General features: G+C 47.6%; 2 protein-coding genes across 3 annotated transcripts in view; one reads left to right on the top strand and one right to left on the bottom strand.

Annotated features, from left to right (window-relative positions):
- Positions 1–8,929, bottom strand: part of POLR1A (RNA polymerase I subunit A) — a 70,416-nt gene extending 61,487 nt beyond the window's left edge. The window contains 7 exon segments of the mRNA XM_043988292.1: positions 368–454; positions 2,811–2,917; positions 3,022–3,107; positions 3,198–3,305; positions 3,962–4,111; positions 5,942–6,146; positions 8,760–8,929. Of these exon segments, the coding sequence (XP_043844227.1) occupies positions 368–454; positions 2,811–2,917; positions 3,022–3,107; positions 3,198–3,305; positions 3,962–4,111; positions 5,942–6,146; positions 8,760–8,836 (820 nt within the window). The 5' untranslated portion in view covers positions 8,837–8,929.
- A 330-nt stretch (positions 8,930–9,259) lies between these two features.
- The window catches only part of PTCD3 (pentatricopeptide repeat domain 3), a 28,834-nt gene continuing 22,416 nt past the window's right edge, over positions 9,260–15,677 (top strand). For both annotated transcript variants that reach the window (XM_043987707.1, XM_043987708.1), the window contains exons 1-3: positions 9,260–9,374; positions 12,150–12,202; positions 12,322–12,358. In XM_043987707.1, coding sequence (XP_043843642.1) covers positions 9,268–9,374; positions 12,150–12,202; positions 12,322–12,358 — 197 coding nt within the window. In that variant the 5' untranslated portion in view covers positions 9,260–9,267. The remainder of the gene's footprint in view (positions 9,375–12,149; positions 12,203–12,321; positions 12,359–15,677) is intronic.

The raw sequence follows: 15,677 nt of genomic DNA, 5'->3' as shown, positions 1-15,677 counted from the left end.
AGCTAGACACGTGAGTTATTATTCGGAAGACAGAGCGCCGCAGTACGAGGAAGCAGCTGGTTTGATTTTGCTCTGATCAGACCACAGTCGGAGCATGGAAATAACCACAGATGCCACTTCCCTAAAGAACAGAAATCCCAACTTGTACGAGGAATCACTTAGGCAGCTACAGAAAACTCTCCAGCACAAAACTGTTTGAAACAGCATATTCCTCAAGCACTCTGGGACATAACGATTTTGTAAATGTTCAGCTCAGGGTGACAGGACACGAGGGACAGGCCTCAGTGGAGAACAGCAATGGTCACTGGTAAACAGAATGGTCAAGAGAATTCACAGAATTTAGGACTCCCTGCGTAGAGTACATTACCTTCATTCTCCCAAAGAGCCAAGATATGTTCTCGGGCAGTGCTGGGGGTCAAGTAGCCCCTTTTCCCCAATTGGGCATCTTCGATTTCTGGGTTGGAGAAGAGAAAACCAAAGACAAACAACAAAATCAGTGCAAGGAAGTCTAGGCATGAGGAGCCCTTCTCTGTCTCTTCATCTCGAGCACACCTGCGTGGCTGGGCCCCTCACGGATTTAATCTTTCAAACAGGATCCATCAATGGCTCCCCGGCTGAGGGTCACAGGGCGATTCCCAAAGGATCCATCTCTCTAACTGACTCAATACAATACAAAGCAAACACACTTTCTGCAGACTGAATAGATCCCATTGGATACTTATCACACAAACGTGTACAGATACATGGCAAAAGACCCATGATTTCTTCAACATGGGAGCTACCTTCAACCCACATAGAGACCACTGCTGAATTAACAGTAGCCTATCATCACAACATTTCAACCAAGAGATACTAACAGACAAACTGTAACAAGGGGTCCCTGAATTCAAATAGGACAGCCCCAATAGCTCCTTTTGTCCATGGTACATAGATGCTGATAATAAGTTTGCACTAAGCATCCGACCAACATTCTCTTTTCCCATTGTTTCCTTTATCCAGGAAACTAGTCCAGTCTGCTGCCCCAGATTCTTCCCTGTTAATGACTTCCCAGTTTAGGATAAATGTGCCAGGATGTGGCTTCCAGAGAAACGCCCACCCCTCCTCCTGATGGTCAGGCATGCTTTCCAACTCTTGTCACCAAAGTCCTCAGAAACCGATGAGAAGTTATCAATGAACAGACATCATCCCCTGCTTTGTTGCTGAAGCCGTGGGAACTCTCCATCAGACTTGTTTATCATCACCCCAGTAGAATGTGAGGTGCCCATAGCAGGGACTGTCTTACTTTACCAAGTGTGTATCTCATGCTTAGCATGGTGTGTGGCAAACAGTAAGTGCCTAATAAAAGCTTTCTTCATTCATTCCTCCCCACAGACTAGTTGCAGAAAGATTCTGTGTAGATAAAGGTGACTTAGTGATCAGATACAGGCCCAGGGGTGGGATAGGATGGGCTCTGCAGGGCCAGGCAGGGTCACTGGGAAGTGAGGTCAAGAACAGCTGGATAAACCACTGCAGATGAAGGCCAGAGAGTGACAGAGGCGCAGAAGAAAAGTTGAGTATGAAGGACTGGTACAAGGCACTGTTAAATCTTCCTCTATTTAGAAACCTATGAAATGCACCCCATGGACTAGGATTGTGCTGGGGATATCTTGGTGGAGATGACAGTGTCCAAAGGCTTCCATGTTGGTGTTAGATCTTACATGTGTACACTCTGGTACTCAGGGGTCAGAGTGAAATAGGGGGCTCAGACTATTATTACACTGATTTCAGCCACTGCCCCTCAACTTAGGCTGATCCTAAAGTCTTCCCAGCTCACGATCTTTCTTCTACCCCTCTGCCTTGAAATCTCTTCCTGTGCCTAGACATAAAGTACTGTCCTGCAGCCCAAGGCCCCAAGAGGAAACTCGGCTGAGGTCACTGAGCCAGGATCTGACCCCAGAGGTCTACATTCTCTGTCCACCCCACCCCACTGCTTCTGCACAAAAACCCCAAAACAACCCAAAAAGCCAGATTCTGAAAACCGTGACGGCCAGTCCTTGCCACCCTAGCCAGAAACATAGTGAAGAGGAAGAAGAATGAGTGGCAGTGTGGCGGGAAAGGCATCCGTGATGCAGAAGCCCTCTGAACACTAAGAAGCCCGAGAGGAGGGAAGCCAACCCTCAGGCGAAGAGCGAGCATTCAGACAGTGCTTTGAGGTTGGTGACAGCTCTGATCCGAGATCTGGAGCTGGCCTGGACCTCCAGGGTCTTCAGGCCCATCTCCTCATTTCAGAAATGAGCCAAGTGAGATGACCTCGTCAAGAGCCAGTACCCTTTCCCCTGGACCATACTGCCTCCCCTTTATTACTGGATGGCACTTGGAAAAGCCCCAGTGTTAGCCGGCCGCTCCCACTCTCCGCCACATTTTTGGGAAGAGGCGCTCATTCATCCATCCACAGGGGAAAGGGGGTAGGGCATAAACCCCAGGCACAGGTGATGACCATGTACTTGGTGAGGGGGACGGTTCTGGGCTGCAGGAAAGGAGGAGATGACAAGGAGCTCAATCCTGACAAGCAAACTCAAGACCACTGGATGTGGCCCAGGAGGGCTCCCACAGGCCCACCGCACAGCAGCAGGGAGTGAAGGGAGCAAGGAAAGCTGAATCTGAATGCTCCCTCCAACACTGACCACGACCAAGTCTGATAAGGGGTCTGGGCCTGTGAAATGGGAAGAACACCTGCCTCTTCACGTTCCGGGGCTGTGAGAGTACACTGAAGCAGGCTATCATCTCTATCGGCGGTGTCCATCTGGCTCCAGGCTGCCAGGACGCCTTACCTGCTTTCTTCTTGGCCTTGTCCTCCTTGGCCTTTCTGTGAGCCACAGCAGGGTAGGTGACGGTCAGCTTGCTGTTGTGCTCCTTCCGAACCACTGACTTTCCGGTTCTGGGGAGAGAAAAGGACAAGAGTTTCAATGCTGCCGGGAAACAAAGAGGCTTCCAGGGTGCAGAACACCTCGGGCCGGAGAGGAGGGCTGCTGGGCCACTCACTTGCAGTGGGGGCATCGCTTCGAAGCCATGTGCGTCTTCCAAAAGTGGGAGATCAGCTTGCTCTTACTCTCACAGACGTTCTTCACCTGAAACACACGAACAAAGGACTGGAGAAGGGCCCTTCCCGAGGACCTTGCCCCAGCTGACCCAGAGGCGCAGGAGCCGCCCCGCCTCACCTGTGAGCCCTGGGCTCCCAGCAGGTTGTTCTCCAGGATGGCCCGGGTGTGCCGCTCTAACTCCTCCTGAATCTCACAGATGGAAGCATCAGGGTTTTCTTCTTGAAACTGAAAAATAAAGGAGAGATCAGGGACCCGCGCCCCATCACAGGCCCATTCTAGCACTCCGAGGCAATACTGCACAGGTCTTCATGAGCAGTCACCCCCCCGTCCTTTCCTCTGGCCCCTCTTGGCCAGGGCACACAGCGGCTTGCCAGAGTGACCTCTTAGCCCATGTGTGAGCAGACGTGCAGAAGGACACCAAGGGCTCTGGGCCAGCCCTGCCTCTGGTGTCTAATGGAGGGATGGAGGAAGAACCGCACGGGCTTATCCCACCAACTGGGCTCAAGTAGTCATGGAAGTGAAAGACCCACAGGCCTCCCTGGGCCTTGCGAAGGGCCACGAACCTCCTGCTTCTTTGAAACCTCGGTCGGGACACAAAAAGTCGACATTTCAAAGTCTCAATGGAAAATGCCGTGAAAGCACCGAGGGTCTCTGTTGCACTCTGGCAGCCCACTGCTCACACACCCATGAGCCAATTCCCATCGAAGGCTGGACAATCCTTCACTGATATATCAGCAAACCCAAGGTGGGAGGCAATGCCTGCGCCTCTCTGCTCCAGACACAGCCCCCCTCCCTTTCCCAAACCCAGGCAGCCCCGTGGCGCCTGCTCCTTCTTTAGGACAGATTTCTGGTGGCTTTTAGGACAGCCACACGTCACCTACCCTGTTCAAAGTGCTCTCAAGTTCATAGACGCCCTGCAGCGCCCCAACCTCGAGGACCCGAAGCTGGCAGTAGAGGAGGTGAACCACGGGTCGGGGACAAGTCAGCAGGTGGCAGTTCAGGCAGGAGCCTCGGATCAGCAGGTAGAGCTTCTGCAGAGAAGACACAAGAAGCCTGTGTTAACGGGCAAGGTCGGGGGCCCAAAGACAGCACTAAGGGCCGGCAAACGCTACGTAAACACGCGAGGCTCCTCTTTCCTGATCCACAGGGAGAACAGCTCACCCCAGAGCTGTCAGACATCACAGAGCTGTGAGAAACAAGCGCTTCAGAGAAGCCCTGGAGGCTTACACACACAAATACAGAATAATTCCAGTGACCGAGCTTGTCTCCAGAGGAAAGAGGAAGGAAGGAGTTGGGGGACGCTGGGTGTGCAGCATGGCCCACGCTGTCAGCCTCCTTCCATGGGCTGCTCCTGTGCTTCTTTCCTTTTGTCTTCTGTCTTTTACAAAGTCTGAGTAGGGGATGGGCTCAGTGAGATCCACCAGGGCATATAAGCACATGAGATGGATTTTTTATAGCTAGGAGCCAATCACTTATTTAGAGCCAGAAGGTGCAGTAGAGGGACCTCCTTGATTAGAGATGAGATCCATACAAGGGCCAGAAAGAGGGTTCTGACTACTCTCCTCTTACTTTCAATCCAGCATCCCTTCGTCATGTCAGATTCCCCTGGTCTGGTTGTAAAGGTGCTGTGTTACTCTAGGACAGTCACTTAACCTGTTTGCCTCAATTTCCTCATCTGTCACATGGGGAGAATCACATTGCCTACATAAATACCTCACTGGGTACCCGTGAAGACCAAATGAGATTATGTCCATCTAGGTCAAACCTCAGAGCCCTACATCCACATTACCAGGACAGGATCTGGGCAGACTTGTGATTTTATTGGCATGTGGGGAGCTCCCAGTGAGGAGATACCCTCTACTGGACAGCCCCTTCTCTACGGCTCATTCTTCAAGAAAAGCCCAGGTCAAGTGACTGGCCCAGAATCAGCCTGAAATCTGGGCCTACTGGCTTCGAGGCCTGCCCTCAATGGCCTCCAAGAGGCCACAGCCCCACTTGGAGCAGTCCCATTTCTTTTGTTCCAACACAAAGCATCCCCTTCCTCCAAAATGCTGATCATCAAGTAAACTATCAGCAAAGAAGGAAAAAAGAGAAAGCAGGCAGAACATCACCCGCTCCTCCAGCCAGAGCTCTCGCCACCCACCTGGCGGCTGAATAACAACGTCTGACTCTTCATGACCCCATTTAGGGGTTTTCTTGGCAAAGATACTAGCACAGTTGGCCTTTTTACAGATGAGGAAACTGAGGCAAACTGAGGTGACTCGCCCAGGGTCACACAACTAGTGTCTGAGAATGGATTTGAACTCTTAAAGATGAGTCTTCCTGATCCCAAGCTCGGTGCTCTGTGCCCCCCAGCTGCCCTAAATAATGGAAGTTATCTAAGGATGAAAACGCTTTGGGGGTGTCAGAATTTTAAGATGGAACCGGCCAACAAGTGTTTATCAAGAACCTACTAGGAGGCAGGCAGTGAGGGTACAGAGACAAAACAGACCCTACAAAGAGAAGGGTGGTCAGAAATGCGCCTTGTCCCCTCCCCTGCCTGCACGGAAGGGAGGGCTCATCCCACAAGCCATGTCCGGATGAAACCCTCTGAACAAAGACAGCGCTACGGCGTAGCCTTCTTCAGCGTTGTTTTCCCCAAGTGAATGGACTCAAACAAACGGGCCATGAGTCGGCAGTAGATGAGAATTACTTAGGCTACAACCCAATACCAGGGGGAACTCAACTCCTCTGAGGATCTGGCCCATTCTAAGGACTCCCCTAAGGAGTCCTTTAACCCAAAGGGCCTTAGGGCTCAGCCGAACCGGCTGTTTTGCCCGTGGCTGGTCACCCATCCTGAAAGCAGCACTGGACATACATACATCAAAGAACAGAGGGTTGTAGACCAACAGGGGGAGCTCGATGTGGCCCAGGTGCCCAGGGCAGTTGCCAAAGTCCTGCACGCAGGTGGAACACGCTTCTTTGGAGTCGGCTGGTCCCAGGGACAAATCATACAATCCATTCACTGAGGGGTTCCCCACATTGTCCACATATCGAGGGTTTGTGATGGATTTGACACTTAATTTCCTAAGGAGAAAGGAAAGACCAACATTTCCCAGTTCAGATGTGAATAACAGAGAATGAACTTAACTAATTGCTATGTTAAACATATAAATTAGTAGACCATTTGTAAGGGCCTGTGTTTAGCCCCTTCCCTCCCCCCACCCCAATGCAACCTCAAGAGCAGGTATGCCTCATTTTAAGGAAACCGGATATATAAAATTCCACACTCAGCCGCTGTCACTCATTCCACCAATATTTATTTTCCACAGCCCACAGACTAGGTGCTGTGAAGGATACAAATTTTACCTCGCCTAACTTTGGGCAAGCCACTAACCACTTCCGGGCCTCAGTTTCCCCATCTGCAAAATGAGGGGAGTAGGGTAAGCACCAAATAGCCCCTGGATTCCCTTCCAGCACTACAGCCCTAGGTCTGGGACGTTCCCACTTTATAGCAGGCTAAGGGAGGATTCTGTGCTTTGACAAGGTTCCATCACATGGTCATTTTAAACAGAGCAAGCCCCCAGTCTAGCAAAATAGGCCAAACTCATTTCCATCTGACCAGGCCGTCCGCCTGCTCCAAAGCTTTCAAGGGTGCTCAGTGGCCCTCTGAATAAAACCCTCCTCATGTTGAAGGCCTAGGACTGCAGCTTTATTTCTCACCATTTCTATATATTCCAGACAAACTGAACGTCTGTCAGCCATTCTCCCGCCTTCATCTCCAGCAGGACTGCAGTCTGGACAAGCAAGCTTCTCAGGAACCCCTTCCAAGGTGTCTCTCTCCCTCTCTCAACAGTGTTAGGGGAAAGCTAACCTGGGAAGCAGCAAGGTAGAAAGCACACTGTGCTGGCCAGGTTCAGGGCCAGGGGTGTCAATCCCAACCCGGCCCTTACTACCTCTGAGTCCCTTAGACTGACCTGTCACTTGGCCTCTGTTTCTACGGCTGTGAAATGAGGGAAGGTGACCTAGATGATGTCGAAGATCCCTCCAGTGCAGCTCTCAATTTATAGATCATCACTTTAATGGAGATAATTCACACACTATCATCTAAAACGGAAACTTCTCTCCAGTACTCATTACTGAAACCCTCTGCCACTGCACAATGGAGCCTGTCTGGTAAAGAGAACTGGATTTGAATCCAGGACACTGCCTCCTCCTCCTTGGTGTGCATTCTAGGAATGGCACAGTGGAAAGAATTCTGGTTCCACAGTCGGGAGACACGACTGATATCCTGATTTGCCCACCTGCTACCTGTGTGACCCCAAGAGAGTCAATGTATCTCTCATGGGCTGTTGATTTACCCATGAAATCTTAGGCGAAAAATTTGGAACTCAAAATCTTACAAAAATGAATGTTGAAAACTATCTTTAAATGGAAAATATACTATTTAGAAAAAAAAAATCAGGGGCAGCTAGGTAGCACAGTGGATAAAGCACCAGCTTTAAAGAAAGAAAGAAGAAAGAAAAAAAAAAGAAAAAGAAAAAAATTTACTGGAAAAAAACCCAACCCAAATCTTAGGTAAATTTGGCTTGGAGGAACTTCTAATAGTATCTATGCTCAGCAGATACCCAATAATCATCATAGTGCTCTGAAATTCAACATAAAAGGACACGTAAACAGAATAGCTGCTCATACTTCTCCACTGCTTTAAGGCTGACAAATCACTTTCCTCTGAATGACCCTGTAAGTCCGGCCCTGAAAGTATTTTTATGCCCATTTTACTGATGAGGAAAAGGAAACTGAGGCGGAGAATAGGGGCATGGCCTGTCCCTGGCCTCTCAGGCAGGAAGTGTCCCAGTCTGAATTTGAGTCCACGAGCCCTTTCCATCATGTCATATTGTCTCTCTCTATGCAATTCCAGCAACTTCAAGAACTCATGTGAAATACTCAAGGAGATAACCTTGGAACTTAGGTCGATGGGTCCGGTGTGTGTCCCCCCCCCCCAGAGGAAAAAGACAAAGGTTTACTTGGCTTATATCAAAGTATGACAACCGCATGACTTTCCACTCACTAGTTCGTTCAATGACCAGTGATTACTGCGCATCAATGACAGATGCATTGGGTTCTAAGAGGAGGCAGGGGTGTCAGGGAAAGCAGCCACATTTGACAGTAACTGTAATTGACTATTTTTTTTTACTTCTCTAGAATATCAACATTTCAAATTGATAGAAAGCTCTAAGGGTTCTCATTTGATCCTCACAGCCACCCTGGGAGGCGGGTGCTATAACTATGCCCATTTTATAGAAGAGGAAACTGAGGCAAGCGAGGTTTAAGTGACTTGCCCGGGCAGACCGTCAGCCAGTGTCTGAGGCCGGGTTTGAACCCAGGTCCTTTTTGAGCCCAGGTCCAACGCTCCAGCCACTTGGCCAGCTGGCTGCCACTAAGGGAGGGATGGAGGGGGAGTTGTCCAGCCGGGTCAATCCGGCCACAGCGCACGAGGCTAGCTAGCCCGGAGCCCACTTCCTGAGGCTACGCACCTCTCCCCACCGCTAAGGGCACCGAACTACTGCTCCCAGGAAGCCACGCGCGGAGCCCACGTCTGCCCCAAGGACCGCGGCGCGCACAGCCTGCTGGGAGCCGTAGTCCCCCAGATCCGCTTCGCCCGGGACCCGGGCAAGTCTCCACTACCAAGTCTCTTACCGGAGTTCTTCGGCCGAGTACATCCCGAAAGAAATGCCCCGAAGGCGCCGCCAAGGAACCTCCTTGGAGACCAGCATCTTCGTACCTCGCCCACGTTCTATCTACCGAGACGGGCGGCCGCGGCGTTCCAACGCCGACTCAAAACTACCTCAGCCACAACCACCACGCGACTCAACCTACGCGTGCGCGAAAATAAACGTGCATTGGGGAAAGGATTTTTGTGGACCAGACCATTATTTTTTCTGGGGGGGTAAGGAAAAGAATTTTTTGAAACGTAACTCCCTATACTAATTATCACTATTTATTGACAAATGAGGAGTTTACTAGGTATTCTTAAAATAAGAAATCCATTAAAATTTGTGGTAGTTTAAAAAAATATGAACACCTCTCCCCCCCTTCCAGCTCAACATTGAACGCCTCCCCTATCTTTTCGCCCAGTGGTAGCTCTCTTTCCACTTCCTCCTTTCCCGGTCGTATCTTCCCTACATGCTTAGCGCGTAAGTCCAAGATGGCGGCGGCAGCGAGCTGTCGTTTCCTCAGAGTAGGTCGGTGCTGGTCCCGGCTGCCTCTGAACGGTAGACGGGCCGAATCACGGAGAAGAGTTACTGGGAACAGGTATGGAGCATGGGCCTGTGAGGTAAAGTGACTCCCAGGGTTGGTTCGAACCTGTGGTGGGAAAGGGAAGAATCTACGACTCTCGCCCCCCTGCCCTTCCCGGGCTGTAAAAAGAGTTGGCGTGCGCATGCGCGCCGTGAATGGCACGTGGGTCAGGGAAGGCGACCCGAAGGCATGGAGTAGTTGGGTCACCCCTTGGGAATCTCCTAGGTAGGATTTGAACCCACGTCCTCAGACTCCAGAACCAGTGCACATCTCATCCTCTTGCTAAAAAGCCAGCTCCTTGAGGGCAGGTACTGTTGCATTTTTCGTTCGATTCAGTATCTATTAATTTGAGCACCTACTATGTGCCAGGCACAGAGTGGGGACCCAAGGATTATTAATTAAGCATCGCATTAAATTGCGAACTCTTCCCCGCGATTTTGTGGACTGGAAAGGGAAAAGGTGATCTGAGTCAAGGTCATCCCGTATTTTCGACACTGGGCGGGGGAGGAGGGGAGAAAAGCTGGATTTTGCCTTGCCTGTGTCGTTTGGCTGTTGTCTGCCCCCTTAGACTGAGCTCCTAGAGGGCAGGTACTTAGCACTTTGTCCCGAGAAGCTTAAGGAATGCTTGTTGACGCGATGTGAATTGTATGTGAAAGAGGCGAGACCCTCCCTTTGAGATCCTTTCTAACCATAGACTTACTACCTCGGCTTCAGCTTAGGGACGGGCAGAGCATTCCTGACTCTGTAACGTGTTCTGGTGATACAATGAAGAAGGGCCCCAGGAACAGCTGTAAAGTGAGGGAATTTGGGCAGCCGTGTGGTCCAGCAGCTAGAACATCAGGCTGGGGTCAGGGAGACTCAGCTTCCCGAGTTCACATTTTGACATCACATACTTCCTCGATGTGCCACCCTGGGAGAGTCACTTCACCCTGCTTGTCTCAGTTTCCTCATCTGTAAAACGAACTGGAGAAGGAATGACAAACCACTGCAGTATCCTTGTCAAGAAAACCCCAAATGGGGCCACAGAAAGACACACCTGACCAAAATCAGAATACTACTAACAGTAGCTGTCCTACCAGGTTGTTAAAAGGAAGTGCTTTGTAAACTGTTAAATGCTCTATAAATATGAACAATACCTGGAGCCACAATGTTCAAAGAAATAAATTTCCTTTCTTTTTCTTTTCTTTTTTTTTTGCAGGGCAGTGAGGGTTAAGTGACTTGCCCAGGGTCACACAGCTAGTTTAAGTGTCAAGTGTCTGAGGCTGGATTTGAGCTCAGGTCCTCCTGAATCCAGGGCCAGTGCTTTATCCACTGTGCCACTTAGCTGCCCCAGAAATAAATTTCTAACGTTGGAGTTCCAGTAGAAGAGAAAATTCCTGACTTCCATCAAAATCATACATATAAGCAACCACCTGGGCTTAACAATTTACTGGGTTTTAAAGATGCCATTAGATAAAGGAGTAGGCATGAGAATGATATGTGTGATGATATTTTTAAGTGAACAAATCCTATTAACAATAGGTTGAGGGGGCAGCTAGGTGGTGCAGTGGATAGAGCACTGGCCCTGGAGTCAGGAGGACCTGAGTTCAAATCCGGCCTCAGACACTTGATACTTAGTAGCTATGTGACCCTGGGCAAGTCACTTAACCCCGATTGCCTCACTAAAAAAAACAATAGGTTGAGATTTCTTTTAGAAATCTCGCTGCTTACATCTGCCTAGGCTATATAGAGACATTCAGTTTTTGGTGAAAGGATTTCCTAGAATGAACTTGTTACAAAATTAAACATTTTGTAGAGGTAGCAAGTCCATCCCTCAATCAGAATGCCACTATTCCATAGAATCTAATAAAAGGGTACCATCTTCATTAGAATAGCAGTTACAGGATAAAAGCATTGGAAAGAACTAGGGACTCGGAACAAGATCTGCATTTAGATCCTGCCTCTTTGTTACTGCCTATGTGACCTGGGAGTAAGTTACTTAACCTCCATAGGCCTCAGTGTCCTCATCTGTAAAATGAGGGCGTTTAGACTAGATATGGACATATCTGGGTAGTGGAGTAGATAGAGTGCTGGACTTGGAGTCAGGAAAACTCAAGGTCAAATCTTGATTTACACACTTAATAGCTGTGTGACTGGGCAATTCCCTTAACTTCTCCTAGCCTCAGTGACCTCATTTATAAAATGAGGATAACGTGAGGATCAAGTGTTTCCTAAACCTTACAGTACTATAGAAATTCTAGCTGTTATTAAATGGTCTCAGTTATCATCTCACTTTAAATCTTGAACTAAATAATGCTTTTGTCAACTTATTCACATCCCAAAAGTAAATTTGTCATTTTCACCCACTGCCATAATAATTCATGAATTTCCACTTTACCGTCATAAATACTAAGAAGAATTCTTTGGTTTTACTGTTGGTTGGTTTGTCTAATGAGATCACCTTTCCAAATGTTGACTAGCAGGATTTTTTAATTGCACTAATGACTCAAAACACGTAGGTTCTGTGAATACAATCCAAAATAAATGGCAGTCAGTGGGGTCCACACCAGACTGTTTTAATAGAAGGGGCGGAGTTCTTGTCCAGGCTCTGCCATCTGGGAGGAGGAGTTTCTTCTTTCTGGGCATCAGGGAGTTGGATTAGAGACTTTGTCAAGATCTGTCTCCATGCTGACGTTCCAAAAGCTAAATCTATCATCCGTGATCATGTAGATAACTTCAGACTGGAACATTTGGCATAGTTGAACTCAGTACTTTGGTGATGATCACGTCAGCCTTCTGTGTTTTCTACAGGCTTTATTCTCAAAGTGCATCCCTCTCAGAAGCAGCAGGAGCTGATCCTCCAGGTAAGATACCTTCACGGTGCCAATGGCATGATTTTGGCTTCAAGGTATTTTGGAATTGTAATTAATTAGCTGTTGTATTGAGAAACGCTGAATCATTGGTTTTAATTTTCTTCTTCAAGGTTCTGAAGAAGTGGTCATTCCAAAGAGAAAAACTTGGTGAGTGATGCTATTATCTCAAAATAGTGATAGTTCTAACTCAGAAGAAATGACAAGATGAACTGTGGAATCAAATGTAGTATCAGAGTTTGTGTGATGTTTGTTGCCCTGTGGTGGTGACATCCATTTAAGAGTCTTGCTTGACAGTCAGGATTCTGGTCTTGATCCTGCCATTCATTGACTATTTCTCTGAATGTAAAGTGACTGGGCCACCTTTGGTAGGCTTAGGCACCAGAGGGTGGCTGTATAGTGAACCCAGTTTAAAATATCTAAGAGGCCCGTTGGTTTCTGGGAATGTCTTAGTGATTCAGCTTCCTTTTAGTCTTTCCAGGACCAACCTGGAACCAGGCCAGACCTGAGCATCTTCACGTGACCCTCCTGTGTCTCCTCAAAACACAGGTTGAAGCATAAACATCACTCATACTGACCTCATCACATTAGAGTAGAGCCAGCTTAAGCCTCGGCTTGAGTGACCAGTGTTCCTCTTGGGCCCACCAGCTAGCATCTGGGCCCAAGGCCTCATGACAGAGGTAGAGCTTGAACAGGTGGGTGTGGCTTAGAATTGGGACTGCCCCAGCATCAAGGAAAGGACAGTGGGGTTTAGAAGCAGGGTGACTTGGGTCTGAAGTCCCACTCTGAGAATTACTAGCTTTGTGACCTTAAGCCAGTCACTTAGGCTTTTTGGGCCTTAGTGTACCATTTTGTAGATGGACTGCCTAACTTATAAGGCTGTTGTCATGTAGGCATTTTGTAAACCTGGAAATATGATTAGTTGTTTTTTTTTTATAAGGACCACAGGACCTTTGCATCTCACTTGTTGTCTCCCTATTATAAAGTTTTACATTTCCTTTTGTATCCCCAGTCTTAGCCAAGTGTTTTCACACAGTACGCACATAATCAATGCTGTTTTCATTCATTCTTAAAGTCCTCGCATGCTGTGTGCTGCTACCACAGAGGGTAGGATAGGATGAAACTGAGCTGGCCAAAGTAAGTCACCTGTGTTGGAAAAGTAAAGAAGTGAGGTTAGATCCATAGAGTAGGGCCTGTTGATATCAAAGTGAGGGCTTGTGACTTAAAATCTTAGAACTTTGGGCCTAGAAAGTATCAGAAATAATTTAGTCCAATCCTTTTGTTGAATGGACCAAGAAGTCAAACCCCACGGAGGCTACCGAACCATTAGGTGATAGTGGTGGGTTTGCCCTAATCATCAGGAATTCTAGGCATCCATGCAGTCCTACCATAACAAAAGGTGACTTTCAGAATGATTAATTTATTATTGGAGTGGGATCTAGGAGGTTGGAAGCCCAGAGACTAATTAGGCAAGCATGGCAATAATCTAGGCTAATTTAGGAGCCTTCCCCATCTGTTCCATCATTGACCGCAAGTATATCTTTACAGCAACCTGAAAAAATGGCTAATTTGCTTTAATACTTATGCTGAGACAGTACTTTTCACTGGTATTCTCAAGCTTGAAACAACACAGAAATGACTTTTTTTTTTTTTAAGAAAGGGATGATGAGATGCAACGGAAAGTTAAACTGTAAGCTGATACAATGAAATATACAGGGTGGGACAAAAGTCACAAAGGGGGTTCAATATTTAATAACTTCTTTATTTTTTATTTTTAATTTACAATACCATAGTATTCTATACAATACATAGGAAATAAATTTATATGACAGGAGAAATCAGGTGTCATAAAGACAAAAAATAAAGAAAAAATACATTTTTAAAAAGTTGTGAGATTTGAAATTGGATATAAGAGTATTAAACTCCCCCTTTGAACTTTTCCCTTATATGTCTCCCAGACCAGTAAGAAAAGGAAGCCTCTGAGCTTTAATCAGTGAAGGATTAGTTTTTATTGTTTGGGAATTAATTAGACAACAAACAGGTGATAGTGATTAGGGAAATAGGAAAGTAGAAATACAAATGAATTAATCTTAGATCTAAGCTTAGTCTATATTCTTTTTTTTTTTTTTGAGGTGACAAAGGCTTTATTTTCTTCTCATGAGAAGGAGGCACCCTAGTGTGCAGCTAGTGGGTGCCCAGAAAGGGGGCTCGCAGGCCCTGTTTTATACCCTAGTCCCTAACGCAAATGGACCTTCCCCTTTTTCATCACTGGTCTACTTATCCTCACAGCCACTAGCTAATTGGAAGGCAGTATTCCCACCCCTCTTCCTTGTATGGGCATAACTCAGGAGTGAGCCTTATACTTCCTTATATGGACAGAACTCTCCCTAATTGAGACCAGGGCTCCTTGAACCCTGTGACCTTGCTAACCTGAGGGGGAGGAGGGGATCTGAGACCTTTGTCCTACAAACAGGTCAGGGGAGTATGACCGACTGTTATATCCACATTGAGAGGAGACAACTACCCATTTCTCACAATCCCTCCTCTTTATTTTTGACTATTTGGTTCCTCTCATTCCATTTATTGAATATTTCCTCTGCCTTTTGGTCTAAATCTGTGAATCCTATGCTATCTAGGCAGATTAGAGCATCAGATGACCCTTTCTTTCTTGATTTAGACTCAGATTTGGAGAAATGCTCAGATGCCATGGTAAAGGGGGTGACCAGCCACACCAACCCATGAGTCCCAGCCCAGTTAGGGAGTAAGGTTGGTCTTCTACCACATGTAATGATTGGAATGATGCCACCTATTGGAGACTTCCTGTGGGAAAGCTCCGCCATGAGGAAAATGCCTCAGAGGGCAAGGCCATGTGGCTTTTCCTTGGCGTCAGGAAATGACGCTTGCTCACGGGTGCTGTCTATCAAGGCTACCAGCCAATCAACTCGAGGAGCCTCCTATTTTCTGGGAGGAGACAGGAAGGAGGAGAGGGAGCCTGCGCGGAGAGCTCTTGGGCTTTTTGGGTTCCTGACTTGGTGGTGGTGGCAGCAGAATATATTCTTTTATAAAACTCACCAAATCCCAAAACTGCCTGCCAGGCCGAGAACCAGAGCCAATCACCAAAAGTGTGCGCCTTCACTGCTAAGCTCAGAAGCCAGAGTGAGTGAGCCAGAGAGCCAGCTTCCATCGGCGTGCTTGGCCACGATCTCCGTGGCACCGCCATTCGTCTCGATCTCCTCCCCAAAAGGGCGGTCCTTCAAAAACCACTTCAGTAGCATTCCCTCAACTCTCAAATGATTCAGCTAAAACTTCCGGTTTTTACCACAAAGTTATTAAAACACTTGGTCAGTCTGTAGTTTACCTATAATTACATACATTACTTAAGCCTTCCTCTTTAACAGCTTGGTGTCATATTGGTAAACAGTTGCTTTATATTTGTGGAATTGAAAATAATGAGTATATATGCCAATTA

The sequence above is a fragment of the Dromiciops gliroides genome, chromosome 2 (assembly GCF_019393635.1).
Source record: "Dromiciops gliroides isolate mDroGli1 chromosome 2, mDroGli1.pri, whole genome shotgun sequence".
Lineage (NCBI taxonomy): Eukaryota > Metazoa > Chordata > Mammalia > Microbiotheria > Microbiotheriidae > Dromiciops > Dromiciops gliroides.
This window is presented reverse-complemented; position numbering and strand designations above follow the sequence as displayed.